The sequence below is a fragment of the Artemia franciscana genome, chromosome 3, assembly GCF_032884065.1.
Source record: "Artemia franciscana chromosome 3, ASM3288406v1, whole genome shotgun sequence".
Classification (NCBI taxonomy): Eukaryota; Metazoa; Arthropoda; class Branchiopoda; order Anostraca; family Artemiidae; genus Artemia; species Artemia franciscana.
This window is the reverse complement of record NC_088865.1, coordinates 54,310,571-54,334,791: the sequence shown is the minus strand read 5'-3', so window position 1 is coordinate 54,334,791 and position 24,221 is coordinate 54,310,571. Positions and strand designations below refer to the sequence as shown.

Here is a 24,221-nt window from a genome sequence, read left to right as displayed (position 1 = left end):
TTAAATATTGGCGCACTCTTAAAATATTCCTCTGAAAATATATTGTAACTTTCTGCTAAAAATCTTATGCTGTCGACCGACTCGGCCGATATCATCGTACTCGGGCTTTCTAATATGGCCAAAAATTGCGATAGGAGCCTTAACCTTTCAAAATTTACACCCTCATAAATCCGATCGTTTTATGCCGTCATCTCTATTTATTTATTCCAGTTTCTTCTCTGACCCTACTAGGAAGCCTATCTCGATTCAAAGGAAAATATCGCTTATAGGTTTCCATAGTCAGCAATTTTTCGTTGTTTACATGAAATTCCGCTGGGAAAAGTTGGCACCCGCTCCCATTTTTAAGTAGGTCTTCATGGTGATTATTCAACTAGGGAAATTTCTGGCATTTCGCCACTGAAGAGAAAGAGTTCCCTTTTACGATCGATTCCCTGGAATCTCTGACTATGGAACTAGGCAAGCTTTCGAGCATCGCGTCACTTGGCTCTAGTGAGTTGGTTGTGAAAGTGTCTCAGCATCAGTTATAGAAGAGAATAAGGAGAAACTTGACGAATTAAGGGTAAGTGAAAACCATGTTACATTTATTCTAAAACAAAACCTTTATTTGGGTAGCAGAGTAAAATCCAGTAACCCAGAATAAAATCATAATTAGCCCGTTTTTATGGTATTGATTTGGTACCTTGAATTTTTTTTCTTCTAATTTTTATCACTAAAACAGTTCAATTCGGTTGAACTGAATGTACGCTTTAGGTGTGTCTTTGTTGTTGTCCCTTCCAATTGACAGTAATTTACGCCTTTCCTATTAAATTGTGACTTGCGAGATTCTATAAACTAATTCCTGTTTAGATTGTACCTACTCATTTGTTTTAAATATGAAACATTCAGGATTCTGGACTTGGAGTTTAAAATGAAGGAAAGGCGTTAGATGCAAGAAAATATTATCTTTACCAAATATCAACATCGTAGTCAGAGTAGATTTGTGCCGTAATGGCATGATATAGCCCCCCCCCCCCCCCCATTTTGATTCATTACAATGGAATGTCTCTCTCATCAGTTTGAAAAAGTTGTTTCATATTCCTAGGAAGTAGAACTATTTTCCGAAACGGTAATTAGAAGCAAATTAGAATTACGAATTAAAACTAGATGACGAACATCTAGACTTTAATAAAAACTAATTGGATATAAATGGGTGGAGTCATTCAAAAGGAATGCTACTAATACTGCAACGTCTCCGACTAATTGGAATGCTTTTACAACTGATACTACTAGTAGTGCCACTAGTACTACTAATATTGTTACTACTTCTACTGCTACTACAACTATTGCTACTACTGCTACTACTACTGCGGCTGCTGCTGCAGCCACTACTATTACTGCTAATGATGCTACTACTACTAAAACTGACGCTGCTGTTGCTAATATGTTGCTAATAATATGTTGCTAATATTTTGGTTTTCTCTTTCCCCTTATGGGATAGATCGTAAAGTTGATTCTTAGGAATTATAATTCTTAGATCCCAAGAAAATCCGTAAGTAATGGGGCCCGTCCTCCAAAGCTACAGTTGATCCTATAATCCAGTATGAAATATCAAGTTTTGAGTCAATTCCCCCTTAATTTGGATTTTTTATGGATTGTCTGTTTCATCTTAGCTTTGATCCCTTTGCTTAAAATACTGCCCCCAGTATACGTTCCTGGTCCTTGTAGTATGTCCAAACTATTTGACCTCTCTTCAGGTTATACACATCAATTGGACTCAAAACAGCTGAAAATTCAATACCCTATAAATTAAAATACAAACAGTTTATTTTTAAATAGTTCAGATTAGATGCTACTACAAAATATGCAAATATAATCACTTGAGCAACAAAAAACTAAACGTTATTTAGGACCTATTATTTGATATTGGAACCTATTGTTAAAGGAGCGTGAATACAAAAGACCCGTAGCTTTAAGATAGTTAGGTTTTATAATTGAAAAACTAACAGACCTATGAAATTAGTTCCAGGACAAAGATCATAAATAAAACCCATTTTTTAATAAGTTTCCTTGCTGACTATGGATTTTAAATAGTTTGAATTTCAACGATTTTAGCGTAGTATAACTATTGACTCGTTGACACTAATGACCATCAGAGATCAAAGCATTCATTTTGGATGATTTCCAAAATGAAAATACATCATTTGCATTGTTTTTGTATGAAAACACAACTGGATTTATGTTGCTAGGGCAACATCAAGTATTTCTGCAACCTTTGATTTGCTTATCTTACAGTGGCATTGCGGGAGCAACACTTTCATTTGTTTTTTTACCATAAAATAAATGCCATAGTTAACAACCCCTGGGAATTTGTAAAATTGTTTTTCTCAAAGAGAATTAGAAAAAAAAACTAATGAAACAATCGTTAAAGACAGTCTCAAAATGCGAGTTTTTAAAACCAAGTTTATTCTAAGTTTCCTAATGCTTAATCATCGTTTTTAGTCTTGGATGTACAATGTATACAAGTTAATGCTTTAATGCTTAGCATCACAACATAAAACTTAGCAGAATATAAAATTACAGCATATAAAGGCTGAAAAAAGATGACGTTTTAATAGTCCAATAAAACAACCCAAGAATTATCTGCATAACTAGTCTTTTTATCTGTATACATACAGACAATATCAAAAATAAAGACTATCTATCCAATTAAGATGGCTCAATTTCAGGAATTCAATCAATATGAATGGGTTTTTTTTCCTTTTAAGGTTTTGCTGGATTGTTAAAAAATTACCTCTGCTTTTTCGGGGGTCAACCTGTACGAAACAAGGTGAAGTTTACTTTGCCGCAAAATATAACACTTAATTGTTTCTATATATTTAATATTAGCAACAATGTTAATCTAAGTCTATAACCAAGTTATTGTAATATAAACACTTTACAAATAATTAATAAACTACTTCAGTGCACTCCACAACGTTTGTATTCAGACGAATTTCCCTGTAATTTCCAGAAACATATAATCCTCCCTGAGGATCGACAATCTTTACGAATCTTGCTCACAGATCACTCCTTGTGACCTGTAGAAACCCCTGAACAATGAAACTTTGAAGCCTTCTAGTCCGGGTTGCCAATTGCTGGCGTCTAAAAAGAGTGCAAAACAAGGCCAAAAAAGAGTGAATTTGGCTTAAAAAGAATGTAAGTAAAAAAAAAATCTACACTACGCTTCCTCTAAGGTAAAGTAGAGTGCGTTTCACACAAAAAAAGTGCAATTTGGCAACATTGTTCGTCGGGTTACGTGCACTTTTGACAAATATGATAACTCCTGACTTTAAAGAAAATGAAAAATTAACCTAAAAACAGTGATTTTCACTTTTTCGTATCCCCTTTGAGGTAAAAAAAAATAATACATTTCACGCGAAAAGTGTGCAAGTTGGTAACCCTGCTTCTAGTGCTGGGGCTGTAAAGCAAAACAGGCTAAAATTTCCATATTGATGTCTCCTTGACTGTTTGTGCCTTCTATCATATTTACACGAACACGGACATTGTATTACGGAAGATAGGCTGGGTTTAGAAGTGCTGAAACCTCCGAACATCTGCTTTGTTTCCTTCACATAATGTTATTTGCCCCATAAGTTCAAAATAGGCTAGAGCATGGATAAGAGTAAAAAAAACACAATAGGAATCATCATTAACATTTACCATTACCCTTGGTTAAGCGAGCTAGTAAAAATCCATACTTATCTTTTTGCTAAAAAAAAATTATGGAAGTAACTCTATTGCATCCGATCAGATATCAAAAATTCTTTGATGATTCCACTTTAAACCTCATACCTAACTGTATGTATAACATACTGTTACAGGGAGAGGGTAATGCACACTGATCGTGCTTTGGAACAATAAATGTATCAACCTGTAAGTCTTATGAATACCTACTACACATCCCTGAAACTATTACTAGAAGGTTTCTATAACTTAATTGAAGTGTTTTAAAAATTACAATAAATAAAGTTTTTATACCCTTTTTATTAACATCTAATCAATTAAGAATATTAAAAGCCTTCCATTTTTTGTCTTTCAAAACTTATTATGGCTTCTACTCATTTCTCGTCTGTATATCGTTGCTAGCTGTTATGTAAGATTGATTATCTTCTTCAACAAGATATTTGATAGGTATCTGAGTAGTGATTCCTTTTAACACTATCAAACCTCCTAAATACCCCGCTCTCTACGCTAAAGTGATTTGATTAATTTCAACTGTTTATTCTACGGCCTTTGTGATTCAGGGGTCATTCTTAAAGAATTGGGAGAAAATTTAAACTTTAGTGTAATGAGCGAGGTATTGACGAGGGGACAAGCCTCCTCAAGTACGTAATAAAAATGTACGAATATAGAAGTTCGTTAAATAAGTTAATTCGTAAGTTACGTATATTTTTTACTAATGAAAACGTTCGTAATAAATTAAACGTTATAGTTGCCCTTTTAAGTAACCAAGAGATTTAAGGGCTACTATGCCTCCTCTCCCATCCTTTTTTCTCAAAATCGCCCGATCAAAGCTAAGAGAAAGTCATTTAGCAAAAACAAATTAATTATACAAATTTCGTTTGAATTATTCATGTGCAAAGACCCAAAATCAAAACATGCATTAATTCTAAGACGTTCAGAAATAAAATAAAAAACAAGTTTTTTTAATCAAACAATTCGTGGTAACGAACTGTAGTAAGGAGCGACCCGGCTCAATTGTAACCGAAGCTCTAAAAATAGAATTTCGATACCAATAGTTACATCAAAAGAATCGCATTTTAATGCTGATTTTAAATATATAAGTTTCATCGAGATCAGTTATATCCATCAAAAGTTACGAGCCTGAGAAAATTTGCCCCACTTTAGAAAATAGGGGGAAACACCCCCTAAAAGTTATATTTGTATGCACACTAGTATGTGTGTATTTTTCATACTGATTGTATGAAAAATCATACAATCACACCCTCAGATTCAGCGTATCAGAGAGCCTTATTGTAGAGCTCCTATCTACAAACATGTGGAATTTCACATTTTTTGCCAGAAGACAGATCACGGATGCGTGTTTATTTGTTTGTTTTTTTGTTGTTTTTTTTGGGTTTTTTTCCCAGGGGTGATCGTATCGACAGAGTGGTCCTAGAATGTCGCGAGAGGGCTGATTCTAACGGAAATTAAAAGTTCTAGTGCCCTTTTTAAGTGACCAAAAAATTGGAGGGAACCCAGGCCCCCTCCGTGGGCTACGTGGGAGGCTATTCCCATGGAGAAACTTCTCATGGGGGAAGAGAATTTCAATGAAGGGGGCGCAGGATTTTCTAGCATTATTTGAAAAAAATAATGAAAAAAAATATGAAAAGCTTTTTCTACTGAAAGTAAGGAGCAGCATTAAAGCTTAAAACGAACAAAAATTGTTACGCATATGAGGGGTTTACCTCCTCTTTATACCTCACTCTTTACGCTAAAGTATTTTTAGTAATTTCAACTATTTATTCTACGGCCTTTGTGATTCAGAGGTCATTCTTAAGGGATTGGGACAAAATCTAAGCTTTAGTGTAAAGAGCGAGGTATCGACGAGGGTTGAACCTCCTAATTTATGCAATACAAACATTCGAATATAGAAGTTCGTTACGTAAGATAATTCGTAACTTAAGCATATTTTTTACCAATGAAAACGTTTGTGAAAAATTAAAAGTTCTAGTTGCTTTTTCAAGTAATCAAAAACTTGGAGGGCAACTTCACCTCCTCCCTCGCTCCTTTTTTCTCAAAATCTTCCGATTAATTTGCAATTAATTAATATGCAAATTTCCTTTTAATTATTTATGTGCGGAGAGCCAAGATCAAAACATGCATTAATTCAAAAACGTCCAGAAATTTTATTTAAAAAAACAAGTTTTTTTAAATGAAAGTAAGGAGCAATATTAAAACTTAAAACGAACAGAAATTACTCTGTGTATGAAAGGAGCTTTTCCTCCTCAACGCCCCGCTCTTTACGCTAAAGTTTCTCACTGTTTTAAAATAGAGTTAAGAGAAAGACTCAAACTTTAACGTATGAGTGAGGTGTTGAGGAGGAAAAGCCCCTTTCATATACAGAGTAATTTCTGTTCGTTTTAAGTTTTAATGTTGCTCCTTACTTTTTCATTTAAAAAAACTTATTTTTTTTATTTAATGAAAGTAAGGAGTGACATTAAAACTTAAAACGAACAGAGATTTCTCCGTATGTGGAAGGTGCTGTTCCCTCCTCAACGCCCCGCTCTTTTCGCTAAAGTTTTTTACTGTTTTAAAAAGTAGAGTTGAGAGAAAGAATCAAACTTTAGAGTAAAGAGCGGGGCGTTGAGGAGGGAAAAACCCCTTTCATACACGGAGTAATTTCTGTTCTTTTAAGTTTTACTGTTGCTCCTTACTTTCAGTTAAGAAAAAACATGTTTTTTTATTTAATTAAATAAAAACAACAAGTTTTTTTTTAACTGAAAGTAAGGAGCGTCATTAAAACTTAAAACATTAAAACTTAAAAAATTGTAAAGAGCGGGGCGTTGACGAGGAAGCAGCCCCTTTCATAGACGAAGTAGTTTCTGTTCGTTTTAAGTTTTAATGTCGCTCCTTACTTTCAGTTAAAAAAAAATGTTTTCTTTTTTGTTTAATTTCAGAACGTTTTTGAATCAAATGCAGGTTTTGATTTTGGCTGTCCACAGAGGAACGAAATATGCATATTTATTATTTTTTTTTTTTGGCTAAATGGCTTTCTCATAGTTTTGATCGAATGATTTTGAGAAAAAAAGAGCCGAGGAGGAAGCCTAGTTGCCCTCCGAGTTTTTGGTTTCTTAAAAAGGCAACTAGAACTTTAAATTTTTTACAAGTGTTTTTATTAGTAAAAGACACACGTAACTTATAAATTAGCTTACGTAACGGACTTTCGTATTCTCATGTTTCTATTACATATATGAGAGGGTTCACCCTCTCGTCAGTACCCGCTCTTTACATTAAAGCTTAAATTTTGTCCCAATTCATTAAGAATGACCCCTGAATCACAAAAGCCGTAGAATAAATAGTTGAAATTACTAAACATACTTTAGAGTAAAGAGCGAGGTATTAGGAGGAGGTGAGCCCAGCATATGCGTAATAATTTCTGTTCGTTTTAAGTTTTAATGCTGCTCCTTACTTCCAGTTGAAAAAACTTTTTCATATTTATTTTTTCATTGTTTATTTTTAAATAATGCTAGAAAATCCTGCGCTCTCTTTATGGAAATTTTCTTCCTCCATGACAAATTCCTCGATGGAAAGTTCCTCCAACATATCCCCCTCTTCTCAGCCCCTCTCCCTACCAAAAAATCTCCCTGAAAACGTCGATACACTTCCCAATAACCATTACTATATGTAAGCATTGGTCAAAGTTTGTAACTTGTAGCCCCTCCCATGGGAACTGTGGGGCAGTAAATCGTCCCCAAGGACATAGTTATAAAGTTTTTCGACTACGCTGAATAAAATGGCTATCTCAGAATTTTGATCCGTTTACTTTGGGAAAATAATTAGCGTGGGAGGGGGCCTAGGTGCCCTACAATTTTTTTGGTCACTTAAAAAGACTCATTTTTGTTAGAATGAGCCCTCTTGCAACATTCTAGGACCACTGGGTCGATACGATCACCCCTGGGAAAAAAAAAGAAAAAACAAACAAATAAACATGCATCCGTGATCTGCCTTCTGGCAAAAAATACAAAATTCCACATTTTTATAGATAGGAGCTTGAAACTTCTACCATAGGATTCTCTGATACGCTGAATCTGGTGGTGTGATTTTCGTTAAGGTTCCATGACTTTTGGGGGTGTTTCTCCCTATTTTCTAAAATCAGGCAAATTTTTTCAGGATCATAACTTTTGATGGGTAAGACTAAACTTGATGACAAATTATATATTTAAAATCAGCATTAAAATGCGATTCTTTTGATGTAGCTATAGGTGTTAAAATTCCATATTTTAGAGTTTTGGTTACTATTGAGCCCGGTCGCTCCTTACTACAGTTCGCTACCACGAACTGTTTGATTATTATAAAAGTTCAAACATTGTCACCAAGGGAGCTATTTGAGAGATTTTATATTCTAGATATAGCTAAATAAAGATAAATTATAACAACTTTTCATGTACACTATTAAAAAGTAGCTTGATTAGCATGAATTTTTTCTGAAAGATATTTGCCGAATGGTCTGGGAGGGAGAGCAATTTTCTCCCACAAAATGAAAAAGTTATTTTTTTATTATTACTATTAAAAAACGCTATTACCCCTTGATTTAAAAATAACTTTTAAATATCTTCATTTTAAAAATTAGAAAAATCCTTGCTCACTCCCAAACCCCTACATTTTTGTGACTTATTGTCATGTCATCAATATTTGTATAGACTGTATTCTTAAAGTAGAACTTTGACTGAATAATCTGTAAAGGAAGGAAGATGATAGTTTGAAACTAAGGTTAGAATGAGACGAGGGTAAAAAAAAATGTATTCCGCGTAATTATTTTGAAATGAAAACTATATACACTTTAAACAGGTTTTGAGATAGAGGGAATGTGTTGGCCTCAGACACCTCAGCGTTGTGTAGAATTTGCCAAAGCTGTGCCGAGTAAAATAACATCCTCGAAAAAAAAAATCCTTAATTACTAGAATTCATGATGGTGGAAATCAAAACTCCGACCTGAATTTGTATGAAAAAATATTACAATATTGCAATAGTTATTTTAATAATAACTGCAATATTGATGTATTATTTCTTAGACGCAACTGCCTTTCCATTCATAATTGGAATAAAATGAAAATATAATACCCAGTAAAACTAGGAGGACATGGAACGTTGAGATTTTTTTCCTATAAATAACAATAAAAGTACGAATATTTCAGCTTCATATCCGGAAGCTTGTGTCAATAGAGAAAAAAGAATAGATTGATCCGTTAATACGTGCAAGAAAACAAACATAATAAGATGAGAAAAAAAAGGCAGAGACGCTAAAGAAAAAGAAAAACGAAATTAGCTACTTTTTGATCGCTGTTTTATCGCCGTTTTGCTCTCTTATACAATAGTAAAGTTTTTTGTTCAACACCTACGGCAGCTTTTGCTGTTACCATTTATTCTTCACTCTTACTTATTTTTTACCATAGACAAGAGTAAGTGATTTTTTTCTATGCTAGTGGCATTTTTGGCCACTTTTTTTTTATTCTTTACCTCTATTCAGTTTTCCCCCTTCTTTGCCATAAATAAGAGTAAAGTTTTTTTCAACGGTAGTGGCAGTTTTCACTCTTACCTTTTATTATTCACCACTACTTAAAGGTATTTTTATTAGCCAAAAATTGCCAATCGATGTTGGTTTAGCTATAAATTGTCAAACTGTTCAAGGTAACTGAATGTAAGTAAGGAGCGACCTGGCTCAATTGTAATAGAAACTAAAAAAAAAACGACATTTTGATACTAATAGATACATCAAAAGAATAAAATTTGTATGTTAATTTTAAATATTTTCTTTTATGCTAATTATAAAATACATTATTCTAATTGAACGGCCTTTGTGATCCAGAGGTCATTCTTAAAGAATCGGAACAAAAGTCGAACTTTAGCGTAAAGAGCAAGGTATTGACGAGGCGGCGACCCCTTCATATTTCGTAGATGAGGAATTTCACCCCCTGGTCAATACCTGGCTCTTTACGCTAAATTTCGAATTATGCTAAATAATGGCCAATATAAGCAATGGCTTGTGTTATTTTCCGGCCAAACTCAGCATTTAATTTTACCTTAAGTAGCTTCATAACTATGATTTTTATGTGAGAATAGACCAAAGATATTGTAAGTCTTCGGCTTTTGGTTGTTATTAAATTAAAAAAAAAACAAGTTTTTTTCCAACTGAAAGTAAAAAATAACATTAAAACTTAAAACAAACATAAACTATTGCATGTATATTTTAAACATCTTGTCTATCATTCATTTCAGTCATTTAAGAATTGCTCAGCTTGTGACTTTCATTTTCATAAAAAAGTTTTCAACCTCTTTGGCCGTTTTGTTCCTATGCCTTAGAAAATTAGTTCCGCAGAATCGTTAATTTAGGTTACGTGGAAGAATCTTTCCATGGAGAAATTTTCCATGGAGGGGGAGCTGGTTTTTCTGACCTTATTCAAAAAACAACCAGCAATTAAATAAAAAACAAGTTTTTTTCAACTGAACATAAGAAGCAACGTAGAAATTTAAAACGAACAGAAAATAAGCGATGCGTATAAGAGATGCGTTGCCTCTCCTCCACAGTTTGCTCTCATGCTAAAGTTTCTTTTTTAACTTTTGAAAGAGGTTATTATTCTAATTAAACAGCTTTTATGATTCAGGAGTCATGCTTAAACAACTGGTTCAAAAAATTAACTTAGATTATTATAAGGTTATTATTAATTAAAAAAAAATAAAATTAATATGCAAATTTCGTTTTAATCATTCTTGCTCGATGAGCCATATTTAAAATCTGTATTAATTCCAAAACATCCATAAATTAAATAAAAAAACAAGTTTTTTAACAAAAAGTAAGGAGCAACATTAAAACTTAAATAGAACAGAAGGTATTTCGTATATGAAAGGGGCTGTCCCCTTCTCAAAGCCCCACTCTTTTAGCTGAAGTTTTTTTTGTATTTTATAAAGTAGAGTTGGGACAAAGAGTCAAACATTAGTGTAAAGAGTGGGGCGTTGAGGAGGGGACAGACCCTTTCATCTACGGAATAATTTATGTTCTATTTAAGTTTTAGGGTCGCTCCTTACTTTTAGTTAAATTTTTTTTTTTTAATTCACAGTATTGATCGCTTAGAAGCCATGTATCATCAAGGATCCTGAGCTGAGGATGGGGGATGACTGGCTGAAGTTTTTTTTTTTTGCTTGACAAATTGTTTCATATCTTTTTTACTATAATCCTTATTTTTTTAAAATAGTCTGTATGCAGGTAAATAAAGAAAAGAAGGAAAAATCCCTCAGTTCTAAATAACGTTCAAGTGCATGTCTAACATTACAGATTGCGTGTTTTGTGTTTCTAAGACGTCAAAAAGATTATTGTAACAAGATATGAGATATTTTATGGCTGAACTATTGAATTACTCAAAGCAAATTGGAGCTAATTCTGAGGCAATTCTAGAAATTAGCTATATAAACATTTTATGCGGTAAGTGACTTCCTTTGTATCAGCTTTTAGGTGGATAAAACCATAAGCAAATGATGAAACAATATTCAGTAAGCTTTTGAATAAGTAACTTGGATGATATTATTTATTTTACGATTGAAATTTGATACAAATATCAAATAGAGAGATAATCAAAGCTTTATTTGTCGGACTTTACACAGTAGATGGAGTAGGTAAAAATTTGTTTGTTGAGCTACTATCTTATATACTGACTTTGGAAGGAATTTTAGAGCAAGATTCATTGCATCCTTTTCAAATTACTTTAATGGATATTACTTTTATCTCCACCTCCCAAAAATAAAATACCACGAACATAACATTTAATATAATTTTTTATTCATCAAGATCTTATCATGCATAACATGATGAGTCCTTAAATCTTCTTGAAAATTGAACAATTTCTGCCAATTGTCCAAGAGATATCTCATGACTGACTTTGCTATCTCTCTTGTAAACGTTATCTTTTTTCTTTTTTTGTGAAAATAGCAGGAGATGTAGCGCCCTTTCTCCCCAGTTGTCCCTAAATGGCTGCCCTGCTTTCGTAGACAAGGTTTGAAGACTTGGCAAACAATTCTTTCAAGTCGACTGTAAAAACTCTTCTTGAGGCCATCTTTTGGACTTTTCAAACAGTTCGTGGTAACGAACTGTAGTAAGGAGCGATCCGGCTCAATAGTAACCAAAACTCTAAAAAATTGAATTTTGATATCAATAGCTACATCAAAAGAATCGCATTTTAATGCTGATTTTAAATATATAAGTTTCATCAAGTTTAGTCTTACCCATCAAAAGTTACGAGCCTGGGAAAATTTGCCTTATTTAGGAAAATAGGGGGAAACACCCCCTAAAAGTCGTAGGATCTTAACGAAAATGACACCATCAGATTCAGCGTATCAGAGAACCCTACTGTAGAAGTTTCAAGCTCCTATCTACTAAAATGTGGAATTTTGCATTTTTTGCCAGAAGACAAATCACGGGTGCGTGTTTATTTGTTTGTTTGTTTTTTTTTTCCCAGGGGTCATCGTATCGACCAGGTGGTCCTAGAATGTCGCAAGAGGGCTCATTCTAACGGAAATGAAAAGTTCTAGTGCCCTTTTTAAGTGACCAAAAAAATTGGAGGGCATCTAGGCCCCCTCCCACGCTCATTTTTTCCCAAAGTCAACGGATCAAAATTTTGAGATAGCCATTTTGTTCAGCATAGTCGAAAATCATAATAACTATGTATTTGGGGGTGACTTACTCCCCCACAGTTCCTGGGGGAGGGGCTGCAAGTTACAAACTTCAACCAGTTTTTACATATAATAATGGTTATTGGGAAGTGTACAGACGTTTTCAGGGGGATTTTTTTGGTTTTGGGGGTAGGGTTGAGGGAGGGGGCTATGTGGGAGGATCTTTCCTTGGAGAAATATGCCATGTGGGAAAAAATTCAATGAAAAGGGCGCAGGACGAATCTGGTCACGTTAGAAAAAAAACGTCAAATTCAGAGCTTAATATACAATGCTGGGTGTTCGGAGCCTCTCTATTATGGAGTATAATTTGAAAATAACACAACTATACGAGCGATAAAACATATATACCACAACCACAACTCAACTAACGAAAGAACTGCTAAGAGATAACACAACTATAAAGCGAAAACAGGTGAAAACTAACGGGAAAATAAACGAACTAAGAGGTGGAAGGGGCCCAGAGAAAAAATATAATCATTTTTCAATTTTGAGCCTAACTTCCGCAAAGGAGTAATAATGTCAGAAGCCCCGAAATACCGAATTATTTTCTTTTCAAACAGTTCGTGGTAAAGAACTGTAGTAAGGGGCGACCCGGCTCAATAGTAAACGGAACTCTAAAAAACGGAATTTTGATGCTAAAAGATACATCAAAAGAATCGAATTTTCACGCTGATTCTAAATATATAAGTTCCAATTAATTTAGTCTTTGTCATCAAAAGTTACGAGCCTGAGAAAATTTGCCCTATTTTGGAAAAAAGGGGGAAACATCCCCTAAAGGTCATAGAATCTTAACGAAAATCACAATATCGCATTCGGCATATCAGAGAACTCTATAGAAAAAATTTCAAGCTCCTATCTAAAAAAATGTGGAATTTCATATTTTTTGCCAGAAGACAAATCACGGGTGCGTGTTTATTTGTTTGTTTGTTGTTGTTTTTTTCTTTTCCCCAGGGGTCATCGTATCGACCAGGTGGTCTTAGAGTGTCGCAAAAGGGCTCATTCTTACGGAAATGAAAAGTTCTAGTGCCCTTTTAAGTGATAAAAAAATTGGAGGGCAAATAGGCCCCCTCCCACGCTAATTTTTTTCCAAAAGTCAACAGATTAAAATTTTAAGATAGCCATTTTGTTCCGCATAGTCGAAAACCATAATAACTATGTCTTTGGGAATGACTTACTCCCCCACAATTCCTGGGGGAGGGGCTGCAAGTTACAAACTTTGACCAGTGTTTACATATAGTAATGGTTATTGGGAAGTGTACAGACGTTTTAGCCAAAAAAAAATTAATATACTAATTTCATTTCAATAATTTTTGTGCGGAGAGCCAAAATCAAACATGCATTAATTCAAAAACGTTCAGAAATTAAATAAAAAAAACTAGTTTTTTTTAACTGAAAGTAAGGAGCGACATTAAAACTTAAAACGAACAGAAATTACTCCGTATATGAAATGGGTTGTCCCCTCCGCAGTCCCTCGCTCTTTACGCTAAAGTTTGACTCTTTGCCACAATTCTACTTTTTAAAACAATTAAAAACTTTAGCGTAAAGAGCGAGGGACTGCGGAGGGGACAACCCATTTCATATACGGAGTAATTTCTGTTCGTTTTAAGTTTTAATGTCGCTCCTTACTTTCAGTTAAAAAAAACTAGTTTTTTTTATTTAATTCTGTATTAAGATGAAACAATAATGAATATAATGAAATAATGGATAATAATGAAGAGCAGGTTTAGTGTCAGTAAAATTTTCTCCTACGATACTTTTAACTACTCTTTCCTTGAGTCACTCCGCTGATCACTGCTCAAAGTATTATTTAAGTGGTCCTATTCCACTTTTTAGGGCTATAATGAGAGAAAGGTTGAGATGGATAGGACAGGCTCTGTGGATAAACCTTGTCGAACTGCCAAAGATCACCTTTCGGCCAACCATTTCGGGCCAAACGAAAGGCAGATCGTTCTTCAATAGGGTCGGAAGAGATCTTTAGAAAGGATATAAAGGAAATTGGGACTTCTTGGGAGGGCTTTAAATAGATTGGCGTTGAAAGCTCGTGCAGCTGGCCTCAATCGACCTAGTACTGCACTGAAATGATAATAGCAGCAATAGTATTATGAATCAGAGACACCCAGAAGGGGAATAATAGGGTTCGAACGTGTGTTAGATATGCTATTTTCAGGTAGTTCACCTGAAAACCCAAGCGGCGTATTGAAATAAAAGAACGAATTGCACAGTTTCTGTTTTTTTCTTTAATAAGCTTAAGCAAATAATATACTTGATGTGCTGCAAAGGCCATGTCAAGCTAAAGTGTTTGTTGTAAAAAATTGTTCTTCTGTTAGTTTGATAGTTTTTTTTAGAAAAGAGTTTACATGAGAAGAGGATGAAACCATTTTGAAGTAAACAGGTCACGTGTAGTTTTCAACTTCACTGTTAGAAAAAATTAATGTTCCTAATGGAGAAAGATAAATTCTTTAAAGACGTTCTTGGCCTTAACGTCAGTCTTAATATATTTCTCACCTCCGTGTGTTATCTACACGTGTGTATGAGAATTCATTCGGTCTTTTCCTGGAATCAAGTATGCCAGAATAATGAGGACGGAATGATGAGGACAAGAAAGATATGTTAAATGATTTATTAGAGGAATCGTTTTGGTATAGTTTCAAGTACTTGTTTGGCAGGCTATACATAAAACAATATGTGAATGAAGCATTTGGTTTAATCCCGCTTTCTAAGGTTTTAGTGAAGAAAAGCGAGGGTGGCTAAGCCATGTTCTATGCATGAAAGTTGATAGGTTGTCGGAGATTTTTTTTTCCATTCATCTGAGGTTCAAACTGAGAACGGATCGTCAACGAATGGAGAAGAGACTTTACGAAGAGAGAAAATTGGAATTCCGTGGAGGGGGTAAAAAGTTAAGGTTTTACAGAATAGATGGGCTTAGGCGGTTTCGTATTGCAATAAATTCTTAGTAGTTGCAGTAGCAAAAGACTCGATAATTTGCTCCAGAGATTTTTTCCGAGAATTTTTGCATGAGGTCCTAGTTAAACCCAGGGAACTTCATACTTTCAATTTCACCAATACATGTTAGGGATTTTTGTGCGTGCTATTAACTGCACAGGATTACCTATAAGTGAGTATTTTTGCGTTTATTTTAAGAATTTGGCTTCTTTTTTTATTTAATGAATAAAATTCCTCACATTCAGGTTTTTCATAACTTCTTTCTATTTATCTCTACTTTGCTTGTCTTAATCAAATCTGAATAACAGCAAATTAAACATAAACGCTTATTTTAAATAATTTAGCAACGTACATTTTAGAAAAACTTTAAAAATTAGCACCTTTGAGGCTCAAAACACATAGCCCTGAGAGAAAAGTCTCAACTTTTGATAACAGGTAGATCAGAAGATGACATTGATAAAAACGTCTTTTACTTAAAAACCAATATTTTGGATTGTTCTGCATTAATAAACGAACTTTTGGATTGTTTTATTTAGTTTACGGTTCAAGGACACATACCCTCCAATTTTTATTGTAAATGGAGGCGGAAAATATGGAAAATTTCAAGAACGATCGGTAAGACATCCATGTTTTCGGAGGCACGACCAGTCTCATCTTAACCTCTCTTGTTAAGTGACTGATCTGCGGTTACAGTCAAAATTTTGCAGGAGTATTGGTGCCTCATTCTTTTTTTTATTTCAGTTCTTAAAAAACTAAGAAAATAACCTACTAGCTTTTCGACTCTGATCAGCACTTTTTGTAGGTATTATTACCAGTTAATAGCCAAAAAGTGCGTAACTTTTGGCAATACTTCCGTTTTTCAGGAATGAGGATTCAAAGCTGTATGCCTCCCTTTTTTCATCGCCACCTCTTCCTCGCTTGATAAATTATTGAGTAAATACACTAATGGAAAAATGTCAGAATGAACAAAAGTTGTTTTCTCCCTCTTGAAAAAATTGTCATTTGAGGAGTGTAGTTTTCAAGATCATGTGCCATAGTACTGAAACAATAAAGCAGACTTACAACACAAGGATTTCAGAATTACTTTAACTCCTTCCTAAATATTTCAAGGAATGCATTCAGTGTCTATTTCGAAAATATTAATATTACTCTCTCTGAGTCAATAAGGTATTATTCCTTTCGTTTTCAATTTGGTTCTAAGTCCCTATCTTCATAACAGAGGGGTAATTTTTCCCTTATAGAAGAAAAGAGGCTTATGCAGTTTCATTGACAAAGCTTATCATTTTCTTGAAACACACCCTCTGGAATTTTGGAAGGAAGTCGTTTCTACAGCTTGGCTGGAAAGCAAATTGGTTATCGATTCCACACCAAGGAATTTTATTCTAAGATCCATCAATGAATCGTTTAGCATTAATTGGACCTATTTTAATTTGATCATAAAACCCCAACATTAAATGCCATCGGTAGTATCGACAGCAGAGCAAAAAAAAAATAACTATTTTACATTTATATTATAAATTTGGTACAAAAAAAAATTAAAAAAAATACTCCCTTCTCAAGATACATTGTAAAAACCAGAAATAAGGGGAATGAACACAAAAAAAAAGGGTAATCGGTGGCTAAAAATTGTGTACCTTTAGTTACAGTTCACCGAAAATAATAACTATAGATCTCGCCTCTACGCATCAGCCTGTTCCATAGATGTTCTTAGTATGTACGTGGAGATTGTTCCAATGAGTATATGCCCTCCGTAATCTCTTTTTATCCCTCTAGAATCCCTTCTTATTTTATATAAATCCGATTTCGGTTTTAATGAATTTAAGCCCCCTCTTTCTTTGCGAATTTCTCTGTTCTGAAATATTTTCCTGACAGCTTCCCTAATACGTTTGAATTCCTCGTAACACCGATGCTGGAAGTAATTTTTATTATACAAAAAATATGTATATTGTAACATTTTCACAGTTCAACTCGGTTTTTATCAACTATTTTTGACGCTTCGAATAATCGGAAATATTTCTGTCTCTTCTTTTTGTCAATATTGTTCAGAGACTACTCAGATCTTAGCCCAGATATACTTGAAAGAAGAGGGGCTTCAAAGAAATCAATCTTTCGAAAAACCAATAATTCAGTCTTATTACAATAAACATATTGAAAACAAGTCCTTGCATAGAATTGAATATTTTTAATTGCATTATTTTATTAAGTATTAAATCTAAAGATTTGAACGGCAGGGTACTTTAAAACAGTGCTGCAACAAGTACTCTAAATTTTTACTTAAGTATCAAGTATTAAGTACTCATTGTTTTTTTACTTAAATGTCAAGTAATAAGTACTTTCCAAATTCTTACTTAAGTATCAAATATCAAGTACTTGCAAAAACTGTACTTAAGTATTACTTCAAGTACTACTTCAAGTATTTATTCTATATATATATATATATATATATATATATATATATATATATATATATATATATATATATATATATATATATATATATATATATATATATATATATATATAAAATATATAAATCTAAATTTATTAAATCTAAAGATTTGAACAATACTTTTTTATTTTTTCTATCAACTTAGTCAATATTGTTCTAGTTAATAATTTTATTAATTATTATGTTAATAGTGTATTTAATAATTGTTAATATTCTTATCTGCTTGATTAAATGATATGTCGTCAGATTAATTTTAGGGTTAAGCATATAACCAGTTGTTTATGTGAAAGTTGTTTTTGAATTAATAAACGCATAGCTTCGCAAATTCAAAATAGGCGGCTTTAAAAAATAATCTGTTTGATTTCAGCCAATGTCTTAGATTATTGTGTTCAAGTTCAAACCCCATTCGTGATTTGGTACCACTTTCGCCACTCCTTCGTTATTCCACTTAGCCCAAAAGTGTGTCACCGTTCAGTGCTATCCCGATCAGATTTTGATGTTAATGAGAATTCGCAATTGGTGGGAAAATTACTTATTAGACATTCTAAGTAGTAATCATCAAAACTGATCATAATATAAGATATCCACCAACAGCCGCCTATTATGAGAAGATTATGTTTAGTCGATTTTTTTTAATTTAGAATAGACTTTGGCAGGTACGCACTCCCGAAGTGTCTATGAACATGAAGAGATTTGACCATTGGCGTCATCGGGTATATGCTATCCCTAGATTCCACCCACCCCTTAGATTTCAATTAGTTTTTTGGGGGTATTTTCATTTAAATAAGATTCTCTTCATATTTTATTGAGAGAGTTGAAGTAAAACAGCACATTTGCCCCCTCCTCTCCCTAGATTTTGAAAAATGGTTTTTGATCCTCGCCACTTCAATATTCATGAATTGACACAACTGGTTTTGGCAAGCTCACAACAAACCGACAAATCTATCTGAATAAGACTAATACGATTATCTTGTGATATACGTGAGTCATGTATCCGTATATACGTAAAATATATACTGATGCTTCTTTCGTATAGCTCGGTTTATGAGCGTAGTCGTCTGGTACATGTGGCACATATATCAGCATGCATCTATACATCTTCAATTATTACATAAGGTGTATGTCTGTTGACACATGTGGCTTGTGTATGAGCGTTCATATACCATCCACAAGGGTATGGTTATCATGTAATCTGGCTTATGAGAAGACGGATTTTCTTATGTATTTGATTCGTGTATTGGCATACGTTCATCATGCACATTGAAACATCTATTGCGCTCTCCGGTTTTATGAGACAAATATGCTGATACATGTGGTTTGTGTATAAGTGTATACACAATCATACACCTATCATATACATCGATCTACCTCATAGACTGTTTTGTTTCATGTATCAGTATGAAATTATTGTATTCATCGGTACATTCAACAGTGAACGAGCTTATGAAAAGATCGACGAACTGATGCATGTGGCTCATTTGAGACTATAAGGTATTTGTCTTGAGATGAAAAAAGACGGCCAAATTTCATTTTATTACTTAAAAAGTCTAAAATATACAAATAGACTGCTACTACTATCACTACTACTAAACAACTACTACTGCTGCTAATGCTTCAACGACTCACTACAGCACCAAGCGACCTAAGGCAAACTCAGCCGAGCATACTTCTCCACCATTACAATTTGCATCTACACCCCACTCTCCCCAGGCGCAGAAATTCTAGGAGAGCAAATTTCAAATAGATAATCTAATGTTTATAGTCATATTTTAATTTTTATTTTTTTATTATTTTTTTTTTAATAGAGTAGAGGACACAAGTAATCCCAAATTTCCTTTTTTCCTTCATCTTCATCACTATTCCTGAAAATAGAAGTAGGAAAACCAAATTTAATTAATTTCAATTTTTGTTTGTGATATTTTGCATTCAAACCCGTGCGTATTTTACAGGATGTAATGATAATTAATAATTTTGTATAGGATAAAGTCAGAAAAGTCGGGTTTAAATAAATGGAAAATTTTGTTAATAAATCAATATTTTATTAAAATTTTGCCTGTTAATGTTTGGGAGGCTGAGAGGGGGCGATCAACCAAGATTTTTGTCCCGGGTACAAGATAGGCCACAGTCACCACTGAGCACAGAAGTAAAATTTCGACGTAAAGAGTTGGGTTTTAGGCTTGGTATCCCTTCTCATATTTAGGGTAACTCTCGGAATACTATAGAAGAAAGAGTAGAAATTAAGAAAAGAAAGAAAGTTTTCTCAAATGAAACCAAAGGGTGATATCGAAACTTAGAACGAACAGATATTACTCCGTCTGTCCTCTCCTCAGCCCCCACTCTTTACACTAAAGTTTTATGGTGCTTTAAAAATGCTTCAAATTTCAATTCAACGGCCCTTGTGTTTGAGCAGTCGTTGTAATTAAATTTAGACAAAGAGTCAAACTTTAGCGTAAAGCACAGGGAACTGAGAAGAGGACAGCCTCTACTCATATATGCAAGCAATCTTTTCTGTTCGTTTTAACGTCGCTCTTTGCTTTCATTTGAGGTTAGCCATTTTATCATTGTGTTAGTACCAGGCTAGTCTACGGGCCATTTATTACCAGCAGCATTGCCTTGCCTTTTAAATGAAGCTAGCAGTGCTATGAACAGCCCCGTATTTTTTCTTCTTCTTCTTTGGAGAATAATATTCAAGACAACATAATGCTTCGGGGAAACCCAAAAAAGAACCTCAAACCAAAAATTATACAAGATTTTTCAAGAAAAATTGTAACATAATCACAACTTATAAGTTATAATGGCACATATTAATTTTAAACTGCAAAATTTCTTTTTGTTCAGATTAAATATATAAAAAAATATGATGAAAATTCAATCTGTTTCTAAAAGCCAGAATGCACAGGCATTTCAAAATCCTATTAAAGAACTTCATACGTGTATAATATATTTTTCAACTCTTAAATTGAATTCCCCCCCCCCAGTTCACAGAAATTAAGGGAAATGTGGGAAAAAGAATATTCTTCGACATCAGGGCGGGGGGGATATTTTATTTTTACTTTTTCTATGAAAATACGAGAAAAAAACTCATTTCAAAGAAAATTCTAAAATATATTTTTTTTCAAAATATGAAGATGCTAATCCCCCCTCATCCGACACTACTGAATTTGAGCCTTAATTCTTTTTTCTGTTCCATCTGGATAATTCTATGGATCCAGATAATCTAGCAGTTACATCGCTGTTATCGGAATATCTGGTTTTTACGTATCCGTGATTATGGATGACGGTTTCGTGACGTAGGGTTTTCCTTCTTTTTTAAACGTGTTTTTGGCACATTTTTGTAGGAAAAAGACTCTATAGCTTATCAGTTAGCGTGGATAAATAGACCAATATCCGAACAAACTTGCCTACTACTATTGAATCTCTTAAAAACTTAGTGGTATTTGGATAGGACTAAATACTTGGTGAACTGGTACCGTGTTTTTATAAGTGTTTAAATTTCTATGTGGAGGAGCCAATGTAAAAAAAAGTGGGCAAAATCTTCAAGTAGGTGTTAAGGTCCATCCACACTGAGATGTAGCTAATGAAGAGATTTAGCTTGGTGGTGCAATGAGTTGTTAGTTTTGTAATAAAAGTTTCAGTAATGATTTAGCCAATACCAAGAATTAAATAATACCAAGACTTTAGTTAATTCCCGACACGTCCACAATAAATTTACCTAAGTTCCTCATAAATTTTTATTCCTAGCAATATTTAGATCTTAGATAGTTATAGCCAGCAACAAAGTTCAATTTATTATTCTTTATTTTGGTGAGGGGGGCTTACCACAGACTAGCCAATCAAAGATCTTCATTACAATAATTAGAACACAGTAATCTTGAAACCTTGGTCATTAGGCCTTCGTTGATAACGTTCACTCCATGGCTGTACAAAAAGAGAGGGGATGTATTTTAACTTGCCAACTAGCCAATCAGATATGTATAATAATTCATAATTATGAAGGAATATATAATTCTTTGTTATATTATAGCACAAGTTAAATCCTGGTGAAAATAAGCCATTCCACCAACTATTATTTCCACGAGAATCGAAAATACTCTTACTCTTTATTTTATTACTACTACTGCTGCTGCTAATAACTCACTGCAGCACTAAGCTGCCTAAGGCCAACACAGCTACACACAGTCCTCCTCCATCACAATCTATTCAACGCCTCCCTCTTTGCAGCCATCCAGGAAGTTCCCATTTCCCTTAAATCTTTCTGTAAGACATCCTCCCCACCCCGACCGAGAATACTTCCTCTCCAAAAATCGGACTTACATGTATCTATGTATACGATATTTATTATCCTTGCGTACAAGTCAAAAGTTTCTATTATGAAGCACGTGCGAAGTAGTATTGCCGCAATGTCATTCTCCTAATTTCAAATTTTACTAAAACATTATATCCATACTTATTATTCAAACAGGGTTACGGAAAAAGTATGTCCGTTATGCTATTAGACTGTAAGTCGAACATACACTAACTACGAGTATGTTTAGTCCTTTATATGAGATACTGCGATAACGCTCGTTAAGTTTTCGTTGTTAAAGTATGCTCTAGCCTAGGTTATTGCAAATTTTACAATTTTCTGCTTGAGTGCTCAAGTTTTGTTTCTAATGGCTATTTTTTTCCAGTGGTTGCTAAGCTACAAAAAAAGGATTAAAAGATGGCTGCATTCATAGCGAAACAAATGATGGGAAATCAATTGAGTGCGGTTACGGGTAAGTGTCGCAGCATAATTTATTTAAAGCCATTTTTTCCTAGGCTCACCTAAAATAGCACATACCAAGAACGTGCTTCGGCTGAGGGTATTTTGGCCCATGCCCCTTTCCAAAATCGTAAGAATTTTACAATTTTCCCGTTTTTTTTACATTTTTCCGAATAATTTGCATATTGGTGTTCTTTTTCAAATCAATTAATTCTCCCCCATCTACGTTTCCTCTAAAACTACTTCATTGATACGTGCCTGGTCTGTGCTGTTAGCAAATGTTGCTAAACTCTAAATACTTTATGAGACCCCACTGGCCAGAAATGGAGTTAGACAAATAATGTAGGAAACGAAGACGAGAAAAGAAGAAATCAAACAAGGGCGATTTTATTGGCTTAAAATCACCCTCGTTTGGTGTCTATTTTTTCTTTGTTTTTTTCATTAATAGTATTATGAGACTTCACGAATTTGAGTTCACTGTTGGCATTTTTAAATTAAAAGGAAAGAGATAAAACGCGTGACAGAAAAATCAATGAAATTGAACTGCCTTTTTATTGTTAGAATAAGTTAATAGAATGGATTAAAAGGAATTAGAACTTCAAGGAAAGGAGTAAAGAGTGAGGCTCTGTACATTTTAGGGAGGAGGAGGAGCCTCTGGAGCTACTTTACCATCAGGTGGCTTGATGATGTGACAAGCACTCGATAGTATTCATAGCAGTGGCAATACCACCAGTTTTCTACAATCTGTTATAATTTACCTTTTTTTCACTTTTTCCTAAACTTGTGCAATCCCTCCCGGAAATACTACTTCTCCTTCCAAATGCCAACCCCGCTCTCAAAATAAATTTCCTGGCACATGGCTTGACATCATTTATATTGTTTACTAGAATTTAACATTCAATAAACAATAACGGATAATACAGCAAAATTTTCTTGAAATCAAATGGGTACAGCAAAAATAGCTCAGAAGTCTGAGGAAATTCGTTAAGAGCTTTAATTTTTGTTTTTGCAAATGACGTCATGTGCTATGTTAGTACATCATATAAGAATTTTAGCATAAATAAGATTATTGATTTTCCAACGCATTAATTAAATATATAACATAACGTCTGTTGGAAAGTCCAAAAAACGAAAATTTGCAGTTGCCGTTACTATAAATTCTGATTTTTTGGAACCAACACCTGATCCATCAAACATGCTAAGATGCGAAAATCGACTGCCTGGATGCTAGACATCCAACACTTCAAATGGTCATTGTTTGTGACCATAAGATAATTTAGGTCTACAAGACTGAACACTATCTCTAGAAATCAAACAGGCACAATAAAATAATTTTGGGATAAATTCTTCGATCTTTTATAATTTGGAGATGCATGTATCCCAGTGACTCTCACATACATAACAATACGTACAATAATTTGGACATAGATGATCGAAAAATATCTTTAGGAAACCTTAAAATAATTTGAAAATACATTCTCCAGCCCTTATAATTCACGAATTTTTCACAACTTATACCAGACAAAGAAGTTGAAAAAAAAATGATATCAATATTCCCCTTAAGTGGAGTACAGCCCCTCCCACTTTTACTATTAATAGCAATAATTAACAGTTATGTTTTATATTTGCAATGTTGCTTCTGCTTCCTGATAATTTGAACTTCTCATTGTCACAGGCTTATCT

The 24,221-nt window shown here is 33.8% G+C and overlaps 1 protein-coding gene across 3 annotated transcripts in view; it reads left to right on the top strand.

The window, feature by feature from the left end:
- Positions 1-434: 434 nt before the first annotated feature.
- Positions 435-24,221, top strand: part of LOC136025423 (complexin-like) — an 84,523-nt gene continuing 60,736 nt past the window's right edge. The window contains exons 1-2 of one of the 3 annotated variants that reach the window (XM_065701450.1): positions 435-559; positions 22,465-22,551. In XM_065701450.1, coding sequence (XP_065557522.1) covers positions 22,497-22,551 — 55 coding nt within the window. In that variant the 5' untranslated portion in view covers positions 435-559; positions 22,465-22,496. Of the gene's footprint in view, positions 560-21,151; positions 21,261-21,311; positions 21,335-22,464; positions 22,552-24,221 lie in introns of those variants that run through there. The other 2 variants (XM_065701451.1, XM_065701452.1) reach the window with 2 other exon arrangements.